General features: G+C 41.2%; 1 protein-coding gene across 5 annotated transcripts in view; it reads right to left on the reverse strand.

The window, feature by feature from the left end:
- The window catches only part of edil3b (EGF-like repeats and discoidin I-like domains 3b), a 125,601-nt gene that overhangs the window by 21,366 nt on the left and 82,702 nt on the right, over positions 1 to 21,533 (reverse strand). For all 5 annotated transcript variants that reach the window (XM_049019260.1, XM_049019263.1, XM_049019262.1 and 2 more), the window contains 4 exons: positions 20,137 to 20,292; positions 18,577 to 18,721; positions 17,197 to 17,381; positions 1,595 to 1,750 (listed from right to left, as the gene is read on the reverse strand). In XM_049019260.1, coding sequence (XP_048875217.1) covers positions 1,595 to 1,750; positions 17,197 to 17,381; positions 18,577 to 18,721; positions 20,137 to 20,292 — 642 coding nt within the window. The remainder of the gene's footprint in view (positions 1 to 1,594; positions 1,751 to 17,196; positions 17,382 to 18,576; positions 18,722 to 20,136; positions 20,293 to 21,533) is intronic.

The raw sequence follows: 21,533 nt of genomic DNA on the forward strand, positions 1-21,533 counted from the left end.
ATTTTCCCTCAATTTATTTTATAAATGCTCTTCACCTTTGACTATAGTTAGTCTATGGACTATGGTTTTGCTGAATTCACAGAAAGGGTTCGCTGTGCTTGCTGATGTCTGAGGTTGTGTGATTCTGATGATGGGATTTCAGACTGTGTTTCCTGATATAATAAAATGCTACTTTCCTTTATCACTGAATATACTGCATATAGTAGCTAGAACAAAACTATTGCAAAAATGGTTAATGTTCTGATGTTATCTGAGTTGTACCTGGAGGTGACAAGGTCATATTTAAGAGATAATAGAGGGATTAATTTGATAATGTTTAGGGCAAAAAGGCCATAAACCAAATTTGCCTGAATCAGGTTAATTAGGTTACCTGACGTCAACTACCCTTGCGAAGTGTAAACATATGAGATGTCTACATATAAGAATGTCAATATGTTACACTCAGTCCTATTTTTGAATGATAAAGTAGGATAGGATATAAGGATAAATGAACACATTCATAACACATTGCAATGCATTCATAAAGCATTATAAACATGGCAAAAAATATAACGTATTATACACCTTATAGAATGGGTGTCGCCACCATTAAATTGTTTTTCGTTTGTGAAATAGATCTCACTGCAATGAGTTAACGGAAACGGAAACCTAGCTGACTCTCAGTCCTTAAGTGCAAAGGATCCGCAGTGAGTTAACGGAAATCTAGCTGACTCTCAGTACTTAAGTGCAAAGGATCCGCAGTCAGTTAACGGAAACCTCGCTGACTCTCAGTACTTAAGTGCAAAGGATCCGCAGTGAGTTAACGGAAACCTAGCTGACTCTCAGTACTTAAGTGCAAAGGATCCGCAGTGAGTTAACGGAAACCTCGCTGACTCTCAGTACTTAAGTGCAAAGAATCCGCAGTGAGTTAACGGAAACCTAGCTGACTCTCAGTACTTAAGTGCAAAGAATCCGCAGTGAGTTAACGGAAACCTAGCTGACTCTCAGTACTTAAGTGCAAAGGATCCGCAGTGAGTTAACGGAAACCTCGCTGACTCTCAGTACTTAAGTGCAAAGGATCCGCAGTGAGTTAACGGAAACCTCGCTGACTCTCAGTACTTAAGTGCAAAGGATCCGCAGTGAGTTAACGGAAGCCTCGCTGACTCTCAGTACTTAAGTGCAAAGGGATGGGGATCTGGCAGAGAGAACAAGAAGCAGCATCAGGACCAGGAGCAGCCAATGAGGATGATTATCGGAGGATCCTGCGTTTTTAGTGATACTCTAAGGTTCTTCTGTGTATCTGTACCCGCTTTGTGATTTGCTTATTGCTGCCAGATGGCAGTCCTTAGAGAGGCCTAGTCCTCCTTTTAATACAGCACGTTCAACATCCTGCTGCCTTGTGCTTTTATCCAACGCTGTGCCAATCCTCCACCTTGTCAATTGCCGGATAATTATTACCTTTAACGACCAATTTGACCTTCTTTCTCAGCCATTATGTTGTTAGCGTCGTAAAGTGCAACAAAGCCCAAACTCCCCACCAGGACCAGTGTTAAGAATGACTGGTTTACCGAACAGATTGGCAGTAAAACCCAATAAAAAGAAAAAGCGAAATTACCTTATCCTTCTTCTGCTTTTCGTCCTGATATACAGTCCATCTCTCTCCATCGTTGCTGAATGCCAGCTTGTATGAGCCCACGAACTGGACATGCCCAAAGTCTTTGGCTCCTTGGCTGATGATGCCAGTGACTTTCGTAGGAATGAGCAGATCAATCTAAGAATACAAATCAAAACACAGATATATTAATATTAACTTGGCAGCCACATATCCATGCCGAGTGCATTCTCCTACTGGCATGTGAACATACAACCTATTGGCACCATCCCTGAAGCATGACGAACCACCTATCTTTGCCCCTTTGGCCTTTTGGCTGCAGTATTGGTACAAAGCAATAATTAATGGCTTGATTATTTTGCTATATTTCTCTAGGGTAGAAAAATGAAATTATAATTCAAATAATGTTAAGCATATAGAATAAGACATACACTGTTATTTTTTCCATCTTTTGAGGTCTTAGGCAAGTTCACCTTCACCTGTGACTTAGCTGACTCCGCATACTAATATTACCAATATGTCATTGCTTATATTTTTAATTCCTGCAACAATAGTCAGATTAAAGACACTTTGCTTCATTAAAAGTATGATAATGTTTCTTCGGGCAGGTCCCAAATAAAGGTTCTGCAGTGAGAAGCAGAGCTTCAATATGCAATCAACACACATACAACACATTCAACATACAACCATGGAAGAAATTATGAGGTCACAGCACAGGTCTTTGGTTCACTCATTTCTCAATTCATGCATATGCGCCTGTGTAAAATATATATATATATATATATATATATATATATATATATATATATTACTTTTTCTTTCCAACTCCAGCCTGGATCTTCCCTGTTTCTCATTAATGAAGGGCTCCTTCCTTGCTTTATGGGACTTCAGTCCTGCTTCTAGGAGCCTGATACAAACTATCCTAGCAGTGCACTTCACACCTGCATTGAATGTTTCCCTTCTGAAGGTCACTTGATGTCATCCCACGATTCATGAGAAACTGTCGAATAAGTTAACAGTCGTCTCTGGCGGAATGTCGCTTCCGCCCTTTACCTGGGGGGTTTCTGGTCGTTCCCAGTGTCTCCTGCTTCACCTTGATCTTATGTACTGCCGCCTTAGAAATTCCGAACCTGGAAGCAACCTGCCGCTCAGCGTAGCCTTCAGCCAGCAGAACCAGGATTAAACCATGATTCAAATATGCAGATTTGTTTAAAAACACAGAGCGGCCTCTAATTTTTTCCAAGGCAGTATAAACGTTCAGAGTATCTCAACCAATCGTGTTCAGCGCTAGCTTGGCTACTTACACATTCTCCGGGGCATCCCTCCGCCTCTCAACAAAGATACTGAACTATGAGTCTTGTCATTTTTTTCCAAGTCTGTCTTAATACTATATTGAAATGCATAAATGAGCTCTACAAAAGCTATCCAGGTATATTAATTATTACTATCCTTGTGCAATTCACATGCAATACATTTTATGCAAAAGGCCATTTCTTCATTCAGAGCCTGACGTTGACCAGAGCAAATAATTTCAGCACGAAACAATTTCATTCTTTGCCTCACCGACAGACCATAATTGGAATTGGGATCTTAGAGCCCACACGTTCCGGCTGATAGTCAATATCAGTAAAAATGTAACGGGAGTATTGGAATGTAAATTATTTTAGCCAACGCAATATTGTGAAGCACCACCTACTGAATGTTTGCAAAAACTTCACTCTGAATGGTCGCAGAGCTCAGCGCTCAGGTAATCGCATTTCCAGCACAAAGGTGGTGCTGCATTGCTGAAGGGGATCTGTAATTTCTGTCAAAGGTTACAGTTAAAGGCTCCTGAGGGCCAAATTCCCTTTACTTTGGTGCCAAAACTAAAGCAAGGTGTAATAAGCTGGTTATAGCATACTTAGTACTGATATGCTTGCAGTGTGTTTTACAAAGGCAAATGCAGGCTTTTGAAGTCCTGAAGAAAACCAATGTATTCCTGTGCCAGTGTAATTAAATCCTCTGCCTAATCTTTCATGCAGCCTCAAGGCAAAACAATGTGCTCACCTATTCGGCTGCCTGTTCCTCACCCGCGGAAACACCAACCATTCAGCAAGTTATGCCTGATAAGTAAATGAAGATTCCAGATATTGGGCTCTTCCTACTAACAAAAGAATATGTAAGCAGCGGCATTTGCACGTATTGGTGTGTTATTGTGGTAAAGAAAGATGAGAGATAGTACTCTTATGCATCATGGATTTAGTATTGATCACTTTTGGCATTTGTTAGTATAATCCTGGGGTGGAAAAAATGCTTTAGAATAGTTACACATACTTCCACATTAACTGACATAAGCCCATTCTGGAGTCAATTGTCCATGGTTAAAAATCACATTCACAAATGACTTATCCTAAGCCATTCTCTGGATGGACAAAACACAAACAGGGAATGTTTCAGGCTGCCTCGTAATGTAATTCCCAGAGCTGTGTTTTCAGCAAGATCATGTCATGGCTCATCTGCTACGGAATAGTACAGCTGTTATTAAAATGTCATAGCAGCAATTCCAATGTGCCCTTACTTTGTGTAATTGGGTAGTACTTTGTGCAACTGAGGCCCTATGCTTAGTGACCCATCCACTGTCAAAGGTGACAAGCAAACCTCACTGTTAAAAATAAGCCTGACTTGCAAATACATGTATAAAATGCAACAAAACCCGTCGGAGCCAAGAATTCGACTTTTGGCTTTGAGTCTTACTAAAGCACATAGTAAAGCTTCAATGAGATGCTGTTTTGATTGTGCCGAAGTCTCCAATGTTATCCGCTTTTACAAAAAGATACCTACTACCTCGTCTTTCTTCTCCCCAGTTTACACCTCACATTTCTGAGGGTGTAATATATCAAGTGATTTTCAAGGCCAACTTCAAGGTTTCCTGTAATTGATTTTGTGCAATTGAATTTGCTGATTTTAGAACTAAACAGATTTGATTAAAAGAAAATGTACAAACGTGTGTGGAAATATTACAGTCTACTTTCACCCGTGGCCTCTTACGTCAGTTTCTGGTTAATGGAGCATTTATTCTCACTTATGAGATTGAGTTTATCAGAAGCACAGAAATGGGAAATTGGCTTTTACTTGGGAAACATATATATGTGGTGGAGATGGATGGTGAAAAATAAGAAGGAATGAAGATGTTCAAGGACAAGTCGAGAGAGATGCTCATCTTGCTGGAGTAGGCAGTGTGTAAGGAAAACCTGGACCTGTTCATTTATTATGCAGATGCAGGAGATGCCCTCTGCCCAGAGAGAGAGGGCGACTGTGGTGAGGTGCAACATGAAGGAAAGAATGTAGTATTTTATAAGGCAATATATAAGGGCCCGCGACCCAATAGGATAAGCGGTTTGGAAAATGGATGGATGGATGGAATATATAAGGGTTTCCCACCCCAGTTCTTGGGGACCCCCCACATTTTTGTTCCCTCCCAGCTCCCAGCCAATCAAGAACTCCGAATAACTGATACTGGTTTGCGGGTAACACCAACACTTAAATCTGCAATTATTCCTCAGTATTCCTCAATTATTGATATTAACCCCCCACACTTACACGTACATAGACATTCCCTTATTTATGATTTTTTACTTTTTAATTCTATTTATTTCATCTTCTCATTCTCTACTGCTGAGAGCCTCGTTTTCCTGCTCATCTTCTCGTCCAACACATTGTAATGTTGACCTTTTCTTAACATATATATGCAAATAAATTGAAACTTGAAAGTCCCCGAAGACTGAGTTAGGAAACACTGTTATATGTGACCTAGAAAACCAACTTACAGAGCCAAGTGAGTGAGTATCGGTGATAAGTGTGAGCACATGTGAGCTGAACAGGCTTTAATTTCATCGTCTGCATCATGTATACGCTAAAGAGTCATTATGTGATTAGCATCTACAAGGTATCAGCTGTCTGCTAAAAGTTATTAGCAGATGAAATATGCCTGATGTCTCTAGCTTCATACACATCATCTAGCAAACACGCAGAGACCAGAGTAAAGCGTAATACCTGAGGGCGGTGGGGAGCGAGCGATGATCAGTGTTGTGCATGTCAGTGAAAATTCGTAATTAGTTACAGTTACTAGTTATTTCATTGAAAAGTAATTGAATTACTTTACCAATTACTGCATATTAAAGTAATTGGTTACTAGGGAAAGTCAATTTTGTGTTACTTCATTTCCCTTATTAATGCATACATACCCAGATCTTGGTTTAAGATCGGAATGTTGTTAAATAATCGCGTTCTATTTAGGCTTATTAACAATATTTGAATTATTACATAAGCTAATGTGTGTTTCAAGGAGCACTTTTTTTTCAATAATTTTCCTTTAATTGATTTTGCCATAACTACTATGGCTATTGTTACTGTTTAAGTCATGTTGTCAAAGTTTAAAATAATAAATATATGACTTTTAGTCAAACTGTTTGTGTGTATCTGGTTTAAACAGTGTTCCTACATGCGTGGTAAACAGAACAGATCATATAGTATATACATACATATAGTGTATACATACATATAGTATATACATACATATAGTATATAAATACATATAGTATATACATACATATAGTATACACCTATTGTGGGTTATATAGCCTTATCGGGAAAATTTGCAGTAAGCTGAATATCGAATCATCATCAATACATTCACATGTTCTTGTGGAAATATCGTACAGACATTGGGGCAACGTTAAATCAATATTCAGTAGCCATGTCTCTGCAGCATGGAGATGCTTTGCTGATGGATTTTCAAGCATAGCGGAGACTAATACAGGTTTGCTGTCTGAGATGGTGTGAGACAATACAACTGTCAAATTTTATCAGTCACAATACCTAATATCAGCCATTCACTGCGCCATTGTTGAATGACGTTAGTTCACAATCAGAATAGTAACGAGCCCATTTAAATGTCAGTACTTTTAATTGCGTTAATTATTTTGAAGCTGTAATTAGTTACATTACGTGTTACCGCCAAAAGTAGTGAAATCATAGTTGCATGTTACTACCGACATTGGGAATAGTACAGTGTGAATGGAGAGGGAAATGGTGCAGATGGAAAAAAAGGATGTTAAAAAAGGTGCTGAGGAGGTAAGAAAAGAACAGGAAGGAGAACAAGGAAAATGAAACGAGTGATAATGAAAACATGAAAAGAAAAAAATCTGAAAGTGGAGCAGAGGATCAGAGTTGTACTGGGGTAAAGGGTCAGGAGAAGAGCAGTGAAAGCCAGAGGCAAAGGAGCGAGGAAGCAGGCCGGGTGGGAATCGCAGCAGGTCAGAGACAGACCTCAGCAAAGTCACCGCGGTGAAGATGCACCCCAGGCTAAGAGCACGCCCGAACAGAAGGAGCACCAAGCCAGAGACTAGGCACTGGAAGCCTGGCACAACCTCAGGGCAAACCAGACACAGAGCAGGCCAGAGGAACAGCAGATGGGGGCAGGCCAGGCCGGCCAGAGGCGTACACCCCAGAGGCTCACTATTAATCAGGGACAAACACTTGGGTCCCTATGAATTATAACCAAGCTGCAAGCTATACGCTACAGTTCTGAAGCTAGCTAGTTTGTCTTACAAATTTACTTTAACAGATAAAGGACAGCAAAATTTTAGGTAGGGCAAGAGGGAAAGTTAAATAAAGGTAACTCGGAACTAGACTATGTATGCGTTACACAGCTTTGAGTCAAGGGGGAAAAAATGTACAAGACGATGAATTGATGTTCCTTTTTAAAACAATCACGTTGAACAAGATAAATACATCAGGGTTGTAGAATGCTCCTGGGGGGAGCAGGTTGTACCAATCTTAGTCAGAGTGGCACCTTCGGAAAGCGTGACTGCTGGCGCCCCCTATCTGAGGCAAAGCAAAACTGCCAGGCAGGCTGGCATCCCCTCAGTAGTCGGCGTCCTAAGCAGCTGCCTGTGTTGCCTATAGGATTGACCGGGCTTGGGAGCAGGTATGATGTAAGGAGATAGTCAGCACTGTCCTGGAAAGACCAGGGAAACCTAAGGCTTTGATAAAGACCATCTGCACCAGGATCTGTCCTAAACAGTGCCTGCCTGAAAATACAAGCCAGGTATACAGGGCTGGTCTGGAGTTACAGTAAGTCAGCAGGCTGAAAACGCCCAGTGCTTCATTCTTCTAATTTCTTATTTCCTCTCAGAAAGCACAACTGAGGCATCATGGGACACACAGGTGTTCCCCGTAGGCTCTTGAAGGCCTCCTGTGAAGGTCTTTCGCAGTCACACGGACATTTTTTCTGGATTCCCCATACTGACAGTGACTATGTTATTTCTCTTGTTCGGATGTTGTTTCACCAAAACAATATTTGTTGGGAGAACTTCCAAAGATGGTTCAAAGAAATACCCTTTCTCTTATCCCACTCAAACAGGCCGTGTTATTTAATCTTGCCGAGTATAATCCCAGCGGTCTCCAGCGCCATTCCATCCTTTAGATGGTTGCTTTCTGTGGGTGATTTCTGTCCTGCCAAATGAATCCTGATTTCATCAATTTGTTAACACCAACTTAACAAATAAAGCTGATATGGATCCAACTTTGAGAGTACTAAATAAAAACAAAGCATACACCTGTATGTCTGAGGTTTTAGTGAAAAACAGTAAAATGGAATCAGATGTTGTTTTATGCAGCTACATATTTTGAGGCTGTTATTTTCTCTCTGGTTTTCGGTTTATTGCATTTGGGCCAGTGGGGTTTGCAATATTTTCTTCAGAAAGATAAAACGCATGCAAGTCTTTAGCAGTTTTGACTTCCATAATTCCAACACAGTCCGTGCACTTGAACAGACCATTTCTCAAATGATTCATTGATCCACTGACAGGGGAGCTTTGCAATAAAGACTTTAAGTTCCCTCCCCAGTGAAAACCCTGCAGCAGGGCCACAGAAGACAAGAAAAAAGCCCAGTCAAATATCACTAAGCAAAACTGACGGCAAGACCCAGCTGAGTATATATTACACTTAATAACCTCCCTTTATGACATGTTACTAAATCACTACATATTAGTCACACACTGCCTTGTAAAGAAGGCAACCAATAACAGATGCAGTCTATCAATCTATATGTGGGTAACTTCACAGCCCATTTCACCATTGTATTAAAGCTTAAGGTGGAAAAATTAACAGGGAAATAAAATCACACTAACTAAAAATGATTTGAATAAGAATGCTTGCAAGACAAAGGATAAACAGCAAGTATAATGAAATGCTGGGACATGTTTTATACTATTACATTTATATCTATTACATTTACAAAGTTGGATATGATTTCTGAGAAATCTGGAAAGGTCGGGACACGCTGTGCACATGTGCGGTGTTTCATGTTATGTCACTTGGCCGGAACTCCCACTGAGAGAGGGAATGAGACCACAAAACCCTTGGGGATTGGGTTACTGAGCATCATTGGCTACTGGCTAGACAAACCAAGATTTTATTGGGTGCTTTATTGGTTTCCATTGGGTTACCTGAGGCAGTGATTGACAGAGAACAGCAATAACATCCGCCTCAGGTTCTGAAGCCTTGTTTCTAGTAATGAGTACTTTCCTGGGTCTTAGTGATACTTCAATCTACCACTACAGTTGGCCCATCAAACAGTCTTCTTTTTTGTAGGTGCTAGATTAAGGATTTCCTGAGCCCGGTGCATCAACATCTGTGTTCCCATTAAAGTTCTGCTCAAATTGCAAGTGAATTGCAATTTGACTGTATAAGTCAAAGCTAAACTGTGAACAGGGTGTCTTTCCATTGATGGATGTCACATGAATTGTACTTGCAGTTTATTACCCCACGAGATACACGTCTCGTATTTCAACCAACCCAGAAATCAAACACTCCACACTGTGAACTACACTAATTTGCCAATTCTGCTTCTGTTGCAGTTTTGTGAGTTACTTGTTTTTGAACTTGCCTCAAAAATAATCTCAAACGAAGGTACGAACAATATATTTCAAAATATTAGTACATTTGAGGGTATTTTTTCTCTGATATTGAGTATTCCCTTTAACAGTCTTGGTAACAATTTACTTTAGGGGGTATAAGTAACTAACAAACTCAGTTACTGCTCAAGTTAAATTTACAAATATAATTAACAAATATAATTAACTGCATATTAATGATGAATTAACATGGGGTCAGTACATACCCAACACTTTCTGGTTAATTTATAGGAGTAAGAGTGTAATAACTACATTATTTGTGCACCTCAAGTAATGTGCTAACCACATTATTTAATGGCCAAAACATCTTCAAAATGCACAATTACTTATGGTACACTAATGATCAGGTAAGGAAACTGGGGAAGCTAATGTCACACTTCAGCGAAGGTAAGGGGGCACAGGCTGCACATTCACACACTAATCTGGGAAGCCGGGAATGCCTTGCGCTAGAGGGCTGCTCGGGAATGGGCACAGCAGCAGTAATGCAGATATCTGCGGTAATCCATGGCAATGGGGAACAAAATTAAAATATTGTCCTGGTAACAGTGGGAATGAAAATGATCTTTACAGTATTCTCCTGGGGATGGTAATAAAATGTATGGTAACACCGCTGTAACAGTAATGAAACTGCCCGGATATCTGCTATGTTAATTATAAGTCCTTTTGTTTGGTTAAATTGTTTGTTCTCACCCTAACAGCACCTAGTGGCAAATGAGCAATTTAATGATGATTGTATTTAAAGGCAAATATGGTCATGTTTACTTTCATAATGTACTACAGGTTTGTTGGCGAGCGTGGGGATGGGCTGGGGACGGTTTCCGCACATGCGTGGGGCAAGACTTTGGATATGGTGGGTTTATCGTTGTTTTAGCGTAGCTTAAGCAATGCGATGGGTTTGAATCGGACGGCTAGGTGAACATTTCCTGTCGTTCCCTTCCTTTTCATTGTTGGCAGTGTGTTTTATGGAGAGAAGAAACTGGAGGCACACAGCTCAAGCCTCTGTGTTTCAATATGGTTTAGTAGGGTACAGTATGAGTAGGCACTTGTCGATACAATTTGTTTTATCTTAAAGATTTATTGATACAGTGATTGTACTGTTTCAGAGGGATTAGTCTCTGCCATCAGGGAAGGAGGGCTGAGTCGATGACGTTGGACGCGCTGGTGAAACATCCTTTGTGTTGTGGGCCTTAAAGTCAACGAAATATCAATACCAATTTGGGGGGGGGGCATCTGATGACCTTGGTGATTTTCCTGGCTACAGACACTTAACTATAGTTGTGGTTTTGATGTAGCATAACTTAGCAGCTGTATCAAAGCAGAACTTCATAGGTAGTGAACTCCAGGTATTCAGGGTATGTTGTGTAGTTAGAGGTTACGTCTGCTTAACTAGGTGCGGTGTGGCTATATGACGACGTAGCCTGACAATTTCTACATGGTTTTTAAACTGGGTGAGCTTTTCCTTCAGGCTTTCATTGAACCTCCTGTTACTTACAATTTTTTTGTTTGTTTGTTTGTTTTTTTTTTAACTGCTCTCACCCCAATACCAGCTGGGGACGGTGTCAAGTGAGTCATTTAATAATTAAGGTATTTAAATGCAAAAATGGACGTCTTACACTGTACTTCCGGTGCATTGGTGAAGCCGGAGATACGGTGAGGATGCTTCGGAGCCAGCGAGGTGGGGTACGGGCGGTTTACACGTTTGCGGCTCCAGACAGCGACGGGGACAGATATCATCCGCGTGCAGCTGCCTACAGTATCTGCCATGAATAATGTTTGACCTTAGATTCCGGAATGCAGACAACTGCGAGGAAGAATGCTAGACCTTTGTTTAGTATGAACAGAACAAAGGGGACAAGTTTCATTTCTGCTCATAAAGGCACACATCTGCATGCCTTTCAAGTGCTTGAGAATTCAGATGTTGAGAAAGACTCTACAAATCAACTGTCTGCATTTACCAGTGCACTGGGGTCACATAAGGCAGCCCTTCAGTAAGCCAGAAATGTAAGGCGAGTGTTTCTTGCGGCAGCTGTATAAACAGATGGAAGGATTTTGACACGTTTGTTTTCATTATGTAGACAGTGCTTTTATAAGCTAATTGTTTCTCATACAGATCGGACAGTTACAAATGACATCAATCCCAATTCATATTTCAAAGCAAGATGACAGCCACTTCTATTCTTCGGCGATTTTGACCTTGAAAACACTGGTGTAGCCATTAGGAATTATGGGTACTGACACAGTAACTTCAGATTCTTCTCACAAGATCATGTGACATGGACCCTGCGATACCACTAAGAAATGTTCAGAGTAGCCGCTGTTCCTGGAGTAGCTATAACATGGTGTTTTCAACAACCCAGTGCCTTGTGCCAGGCAAAACCCTCAAGACAGGCCCCATATTCTGGTTCTGAACCTATGCTTTATTTTAATTTCATTCTGCTCCTGCCTGGTCCCCAGTAGCACCACAAAAGAAAATACTTCCCTTAATAAATATATTGTTGATTGCATAATTCCCATATCTCACGATTTATTATCGCTCACACCCAACAAAGACCAAGAGGAGTCAATGATATATATGCCAAATATAACCAAAGTGATACAACACAAGTCACACAAGAAAGAGCAGAAGCAATACGAACGCCTGCCTGATACGCTGCTGGTCCTCGGTGTCGCCCCATAACAGCTGTGACCTGCTGAGGCATGGATTCGAGACCTCGGAGGGTGTTATGTGGTATTTGGCAACAAGATGTTAGCATCAGATACTGTAAGTTTTGCAAGTTGCAAGGTGGAACCACTGCAGACTGAGATTCCTGCTCCAGCGCATCCCAGTGATGCTTCTTAGGATTCAGATCTGGAGAATTTGGCGGCTAGGGTGACCTCCCCCAAGGTAACGCCTTGACCTCTTCATTATGTTCCGCAAACCATTCCTGGACAGTTTGTGCAGTGTGACAGGCATGCATTGTCCCGCTGACAGATCGAGGAATTCCACTGCATTGAATAGCTGTCCTCTGAATCGGTGACTGTTTTCATTTTATTTTCACATTTTCAGCGCTATTCTCAGGAAAAAAGCAAAGGAGTACTGCTCTAATTAACAAAAAGGCATCATTGACAAGTGTCTGACATTGTGTTTGATGGCTGGTGTCACTCAGCAGTGTCTATAGTTAAAGTATTGCACACTGCAAAATGCAATTTGCCTTTTGTACTTAGTGCAAGCCCGTAAGAGAAGGTGTTTTGAAAGTATCAGCACCCGGGATGTGAGACAGTTCCTTTAACCTCCTCTCCCCTAGGAATCAGAGGGTCGGGCCCTGGGAGTTGTCCCAACAAGGCACAGCTGTCTGATTTTAGTAATTATGGGATGGCATTTCCAGTGAGATGCGGCAGAGCGCAGTGGTGCTGCAGCCGCAGACAGCAGATGGACACTGCATGCTCCCCCTTTGTCTTTCACAGCCGGAGGCAGTTTGGGCAGAGACTGGCAAGAACAGGACAGTGCGACAGAGATACTAATGCAGGTGGTGAAGCCCCTTATTCATGGTAATGGTTCTGTCTACCTGTGTTTCTTTTATTTTGCCTTTTTTCACTTAGTTCTGCCCTAAGACGAATGTGTCAGCCATAAAATAAACTCAGATTTAAAAGAAAAATTCTACTACTTTCCCGAACCCGTGACACCAGCTTGCAGTAATAGGATTGAAATATTTTGGAGAAAAAAAATTATCATTTTACTTGAATTTACATATTTAAAGCATTTAAGAATGGAGTATATTTAGATTAAGTGCCTTGATAAACAGTTATTAGTTATCTGACTGGAGGTAGGTAGGTATATTTCAAATTCAAATTCAAAAAACTTTATTTGTCCCCGAGGGGCAATTTAAAAGGCACAGAGGAGCAGCGCACACACATAACAGTAACGTCTGACACAGCAGATGACACACAATAGACACACAATAAACTATGAACAATGAATATTTTAAAGCCTAAAGATGCTGCCACCATCGTCCAAAGAGCCATGGAATATCAGACATTGCCACCCCGGTAGCTTCAAGCAGAGCTGGAATAAAATGGAACGGTATGAAACAGCCAGTGGAATTATGATAGGACACTTCATTTAACTTCAAGTGGGAATTCACAAACAATTTTGTTAAAGCGGTATTTCGCGCTTATGCGGTTAGCGGTAGAGAAAAACACTGCTGAAACGATGAGAACATTATTCACTTATACAATTTCGATAACTTATCCCCATGGAGTAACAGTGGCCTGGAAGAGTAGGATGTAATGCAAGGAACCCCTTAGTTAGGCGGTCGACCCTGTGCACCACACAGTCAAGCACGAGGAAAATTTAGAGTTGTTCAGCTAATCAGCATTTTTATGGATTATTGAATAAAAACCAGAACACCTGGACATCATGCAGAAGAACCCAGAAAGAACATATGAAGTGTACAGGCCAGGGGGGGTAAGTCTAACCCATAACCCTGGAAGAGGTACCTTCTGAGCCAATGGGCTGCTTCTTAATTGCCTCACAGGAAACCGAGTTGAAAGTAGAAAGCTAAAATATGCTGCAACCTGGAGTCAGAAGGAAAGCATCACTGCTAATGGCATATCACCAAACCGTCCTGACAAGCTGAGATATTCGCTTATCTATTCGCCACGATACAAACAATGGCCACGGCAAATACAATGGCGTTTAAAGAGTTGCGGAGTACAATGCAGATTATTAAAAATGGAGGCGAGATCCACAGGCATCTACAACACGATATTTTGCATTAACCTTTAGTAAAGCAACAAACTGATACTATTATATAACATGTTCTGTTTGGGAGAAAGGTTAGGCCATATTTTTGAGTATTGCTTTCCTTAAACGAGAAATGGGCTTTGGGTGAACCGGAACTAAAGATCCAGATGAAATGAGACTGCAGTCTTTCCTTATCACCTCTCACTGACTTTGTCAATGCAGTATGTCCATCCTTCTATCAATCTGGAGTTTGTGACAGGCAGCATGAGGTATATAAGGAGGAAATCACCATAGCCGGGTTTCCAGTTTATTGCAGGTCTCATACATGCACAATCGCACATTATGGGCAACTCAGAGAGGCCGAATGTCCTAACTGCATGGCTTCGGACGGTGGGAGGAATCTGGAGTGTGTGAAGGAACTGTCTGTAACAGAAGGAGAACACCAACAGCAAAGGCAGGATTGGAACCCTCAACCCAGTTTGGATGATTGATGAAGTGTGGGGGGAGTGGCAAGAAAAAAATATACATTTCCAGTACATTACAACAGTGTATTACAAGAATTCACTGTAAAATAGCAAAAACAAACGAATGTCTTTTGCATGCACTGCGCTGTCTTTGACCATCTATAAACTGTTGACATTGCGAACACTCGGCAAGAACTGCAATCTCAATGCAAAGTGATTTTATCTTGCGACTGCCCCTTTCATTGTGATCTCATAATTAAATTATACATTGTATAATATCGCCTTGTTAAAAGCATATTCCAAAAGCTCATTAGAGTTGCACCAGTGCGTTGCCAGATATACTTAAGATATCCATATGTGCACGTCACACTGCACTAGCGTAGCATGGCTGCGGCGATGAAGCTTTTAAATAGAAGTTGTGAGAAGTTGTTGGCTCGCTCTCCCCATGTTGTGTGATTTACCTCTTAATGTGCATAATTAAGCAATCATCATGTGCCAACTGGAACACTCGCCGAACAGCGCCAGCATATCGCCATTCTTATCTCGTCAGATGACATGGTCTGCATGAAAGCAGGAATTCTTTGAAGTACATAGATATTTTGGTACAAAAAATCTGAGATATGATCTCTCTGCTTCTATAAGATCTGATCAGATATACTATATGCTTTATTGTCACTACGCTTATTAATAGGTAAAAGGCAAGCCTTCCCTTTTCGTCTGCGTGTGAGGCTGCAGCCCGGATTCCTCAAGGGTAGGTTCAGCACCCCGTGGATGGACAGCGCTCCTTGGAGCTCCATGTGCGATTGTACCTGGCTATGGCCCAATGAGGCAGCCTCAGGAAATGCCCTCCCCGTGCGCAGAGTGAGACCTGGCGAGAGCAGGACGACCCTCGCGTGCCCCTCTGCGGCAGATCCTTCTAAGGGTGACTGCCAGTGACCTCTGGCTGCTGTCTCGCCGTGCCGACTGGCCGCCTGAACCCGGAGGCCCTTGTTTTCTTTGACTTCTGCTCGGTATATGTCACGCCTGACGGAAGAAACGCTGCAGGCTTTTGCCCTGCATACGAAGTGGATTTTGTTCCCACCAGTGACACAAGTTAAGGGACAATACCGCTAACATACTGTGTATCACAGCACGCCGTGTGTCTCAGAGTGTTCGTATATATTAGCTACGATACTCCTGTCTAACCTTAATTATTATGTCTTCTGGAACTGTGGAGAGTATCTAACTAGTGCAGATGTTTCCTTCTGTCCCCTTTCTTATTTCTGCAGATACTATATTATATTTCAGTAAAAACACCTTTTCCCACCAGTCTTTTCCATTTTTGAACTGCAAAAAATATTGTACAGTATAAGCAACTATTCACTTAATAGCTGATATTATCTCTGCTTTGAGATGTCCATTCTAAGATCTGAGACCAATATTGCACCCACCTCAGGTCAGAATCCAATCGATCTAGGGCTAGTTCAGAGATCCAAGTTTTAAAAAAATATATATATCAAAAAATAGCTACTATAAATAAATAGAAAAATTGATCTCCACACCTGGTGCAGACAGAAGATATAAACAGGGTACAATGATAATCAATAATAATAATGTGAGACAATGTTTCTTATGTATCATGGTAAAGAAATACCTGGTCATTACAAAAGAAGCAAGATGCTGTTAGAAATCCTGATTGTGCTCCTAGTTTATTAATAATATTGAAATCTTACCATGTGACGTGGGGTTGGGAAAAGGGAACAGATTGTGAGACTGGAGATGGATTTAACCTGAAGCGGGGGGGTCTTGGGGAGTATTACAGCAGGGGAGGGGCTCTTGCTGAGAGAAGCTAAAGTCATTTTTTGATCACCGGCGTTAAAGTGGGGGTGACGTGAGGGAGTGTGCTTTTCATGGGATTGACCTGTCCCTGAGCTGCCTTATCAAATACTAAAGCATGAATTTCTTATCTTAATCTGAAACGTGCCTGAAGTAAAACAGGGGCACTTGAAAACTTTATTATGAAATAAACCAGAAGGAATACACCTTTTACGTCCTCAAGTTAACAGGCCGAATTCCATCAGGCGTATATTACAAAACTTTTTTCCGCCCAAACTCCAGCACAGTTTTTGCTTTGAAAGCAATGGTAACATTGCATAGCTACAGTCAAGGGAAATGATATTTAAAAAATGTCTTTTCATCTGGAATTTTATTTATTATTCAAAAATTTAAGGCACATGCCTGCAGCCGATTTAAGGTATTACAGGGGTACCATAAAACTGCCCACTGCTGAAATGAATGACCACCATTCATTACACACCGATGCCTTGACTATGGTAAATTCTTCTGCATTGATACCATAGTACATGCTAGATGTCCCCAGTTTCTATACCTATTTAAGCTGATTAACGGTGCATTTAATGCTCCCAGGAAATCTGCAGTAAAGACTCTGGTTTAACAAGGGAAGCCATCAGCCTTTCCTACCTGCAGCCACTGTGACTGGTCATTATGGCCCGATGTCCACGCATTCACTTTGCCCTGTTTGTCCAGTCTGGCCTTGCCTGGCTCCCAGGAGAACATGTCCATGTTGAGGGTCTGAAAGACACTGGACGACGAGATTTGATAATCCTGGATGTGGCCTGTCTTCATCCCCAGTGGCTCCGAGCAGCCTGGAAAAGAAAGAAAAAAAAATGCATAAATTTAAAACTCATCATAGCAAAAAGGACTAAATTATATGAAAGTTCAAAGGTGTGTTTATCATGCTTTATTTTACTAGGGGAAAAATGAATCAGAGAATGAAATATGACTGAAATAATGAAAGGCATTTTAGCGTATTATCACATAAACAATATTAGCAAAATATATAAAAATAATCAAATGTGGTCTAAATAGAGATAGAAAATCCACAATATATCACAATGTGTCTTACAGCCAAGTCTTGCATTTCTAAGATAGATACCCCGTAAATGAGGTAAATCTGTCCTGTTTTACACTGTGCATTTACGCACAGCCACGCCCTTTATGAAACCGACTGAGCTGATTGGTGCATTGACCGAAGTGCTGGAACACCCCTATGGAACCCTTAGAGTGACACGAGGTTCAAAAACAGCTGGGAAGGCTACTGCTTAACAGTTTACCGGCACACATTCTGCGGGCACTTTTTAATGCCTACTACAGTAGGTGCCCCACTTAGTCCTAAAGTTCCACCTAAGTTGTGCAAGGTATGGATTTAACAAGAATCTGTAAAGTTTTTCTTGTGTAGTCCCTTATGGTGCATGACGTCGTTGCATTTCCTGTTTGGTCACTTCCTTTTCCCTGTTCTGAATAACAAACTGTTGTTGCACTACGTAGGACCACTCACTGGATCTTATTTTTATATATCGCGCCATCCTGTAAACCCTATCCATCACACTGCCGGAGAATTCCTGGATCATGGCTGTTTCTGAGAAACCTCCAGGTCTGGCACCAATGATCATACCTTGTCCAAAACTGCATGAATTGTCCATTCTAAAGCTTTCTCAATCAATAACGTGACCTTCTGCGGACCAATAACAGAGCTTTTTTGTCGATCGATAATATACATGCAGCCGTATGGTTTTCTGTTTGTAGGAGCGGGTTGGTGGTGTGAATGAGCAGGTGTAGTTATTACGGTGGCTACTGAATGTAGGTTTAATACTGTGGGTTTAGGGAAGAGCCTGGACCGCCCCACCTCCGGGGCTGCCAGCTCACACCATTTCCCCCTCATGATGTTCATGTACAGCTGATAAGGAACTGACTTAAGGAACCGGAATGACAACTTCACCCTGGGCCTAGTGAGATGGAAAAAATGATCACGAACGGTGCTCTGGTGCCACAGCCGCTGACCTGTAAGCTCACAGCCCAGCAGCTCCATCCTCAGGGTGCAGTGGCGTCTGCAGACCTGCGGGTAAATCCGTACGTACTGGGCTTCGATGGGCGGAGTGAAGGAGTTAGCAGACGGCGTGTTGTTATCGATGTTTCCGCGGAAGATCTTGCGGGAGAAAAACAGGACGGAGAATGAGCACCTCCCAAGCTCGTTTTGATAACACTTTAACGCTATTTCTATATTTCCATTTCTGTGAATCTATGAAGAACCTCCTCACAGTTGCATTTTGCTATTTTTCTTTTCAACAAGATGTTTGTTGAATTCAAATACATTATAATTGCTTTTCATCTTTGTTTCAAAGGATATTTTTTTAAAATATGTAAATATGTTCATGTGGGTTACCATAAATTCTATAGTTTACTTTTTCCAATTTTCTCTGTATGTTGCAGGTTATAAGACACTTATATGTGTCAGAATCCTACGATCCATTTAAAACCTGCCAAGTTCTTCACAGTGAAAATGACTTCAGGCTTATGGATAATTTAAGTTCTTTAAAGACAAACTCATACCTCTCCGCAAAGGCCCAACACTCGTGTACCCACTATGTATGCGTACACAGAAATGTTCATAGTTCTCTGGTCAAGCCGTGTACTTTGCAGAAGTACTTGTATTTGTATTAATAATAATAATAATAATAATAATAATTTAAATTATTATTCTGATATTCCCTGCACACGTATCATGGAAGTGAGGTTTGTGTCCATTTTCTATGTTTTTCAAATTCAGAGAACCAACTCACAGGATTGTTGACTTTGGTCAGCTGGCTGTCGTGAGATCTTCAAATCGAGACAAATCGGTACTCGCATACACATGCATTTACATGTATGTCATAGTTTTATTACCTTGTAAATAGTCAATAGGGTTTGCAAACTATCCCAACGCTCGTCGAAAGCATCCTTGTTGGTGTTTAAAGTAGACACTAGCAAACCGATCACGTGCAGTGTGACCAGAGCTGCATGCACACTGCTACATGGACACAAATTTGCAGTGCGGCAGGTGTTCGTAGGCACACAAGGACGTCAAACGCGCCATAAACACGTGCGGAGAAGTATGAACCAGCCTTAAGGGTCACACCCATCAGGTTTCTGCAGCTGTAGATAACAGATTTCAATCAAAACACAGACAGATTTTTGTCTGGACAACAAGGATCGAGAATCTGAAAAGCCACAAACTGTAACTATTATGAAGCGATGGAGAAGAAGTAGTAAATGCATAAATGACCCTTAAATGTGACCATGTCAGAGAGAGCATAACTTTAATGTGAGGAGGCAGGTTGGAAAACAAGTAATAAAATGGAAATTGGGATGATGAAAGACTGGCAGACATGTACAGCACAGGTCTAATTTATTCCCTGATGTTAAAAACGTTCAGTGTAAAAAAAAAAAACTATTTTGTTTTGTTGAAATTTGCTAGTAACAGGAAGGAGACGAACATGGGACACAGATGCTTAATTAAAAGAAAAAAAAATTGGTTCTCCCGCTGTCTTTGCGCAGCAGAGTCCTGCCCAATCCACCTCTCACCATGTCCTCATCCGTGCCCTTGACTTTATACATGTTCCATGTCTTGCCGTCATCGCTGAAAGCCACCTTGTACGACTTGACGTATTCTGGGCTGCCGATCCGTTTGGCTCCCTGTGTTATCAGGCCGGTGACCCTCATCCTTCTCTGCAGGTTTATCTGCATGGGAAACGAGATGATTGATGGCTGCATTTGCTGCATGACAAATGAAAAGGCCTGTATTTATCGTTTCCGACAAATACACACTGCACAACGTGGGCCCATAGAAAGGGGTCGTCGGAACCGATCGTTGAGTTCTTAGCACGGCTGTGGAGGAGAATGTGTCAGCAGGGGCCAGGCAGCGCAACTTCTGCCATGCAAAGTCTGTCACGGTGCTCGCCGAAGGCCGACCAAATCTCTCACACGTGCTCACGCACACGTGCGAGCACATTTCATAAACCGTTTAGGCCAAATCGCTCAAGATAAGAGACCATGGATGAGTTGAGAGAAGCCCAAGGCACTGCCTGTTTCACGAAGAGAATGTACAAGCTCGACTTTCATCAGCCCAGCTCTTCCAATCCAAGGCATCCCCCTCACCTGTCACTCATCCCCCTGTCTGAGTCAAAAAACAAACCGAGGGAGGGGGAAACTTTTTTCTCTGTTGTCATTCTGCTCTTTTGCTTCTATATATGCCCCTGTTATCAGCAGGTGAGAGATGGGATTTCGTCTGCGATTATGGGCAGAAAACCAGAAGCAATCACAGGCATGTGGGTACTGGTGCATTTTTGCACAAGCTTAAGTAAAATTTATCTACTTTTTGTCTTATAAATGCAGTATCTTAAAGTGAATCTGTTCACAACAACAGCATGCAGAAAACACTCCACTGAAGGCCAGAGGTGTTATTTTTTTTGTTCGTTTATGTTTCTTTTGCCTATAATCAGACGTTTGCAATGCATATATATCTATATTAATGTTGATAAATAACGATTGTTTACTGCTAAATAACATTTGACTATCTGAATTACATAATGTTTAATAACAGTATGTAAAATGTTATTCTGAGAATTTACATAAATACGTACATACATATTAAATTTTAAACATGAGCAATTCAATTGAACATAATAAATAATGCTATTACAAGAACTTTTTTCATAGCTGTAACCAGACAGAGGTGTTAAGCATCAGTTTATTCAAGATCTTGGTAATAAAATATTTATTAAAATCTGTAACATGTTTATTAGGGAATAAATGGCACATTAACCTATATATACAATCTGTCTAAAATGCCGGGAGACAAAACGCAAATATTGAAAGTTTGTCCTTCTGTTCACAAGGCCTTAGTGATTACTGCAATATTTATAAATGTATTGTTTTTTCACCAATACACCCTGGACAGGAAGCAGGTACGTCACTGGGCA

Source organism: Brienomyrus brachyistius, chromosome 7 (genome assembly GCF_023856365.1).
Source record: "Brienomyrus brachyistius isolate T26 chromosome 7, BBRACH_0.4, whole genome shotgun sequence".
Lineage (NCBI taxonomy): Eukaryota > Metazoa > Chordata > Actinopteri > Osteoglossiformes > Mormyridae > Brienomyrus > Brienomyrus brachyistius.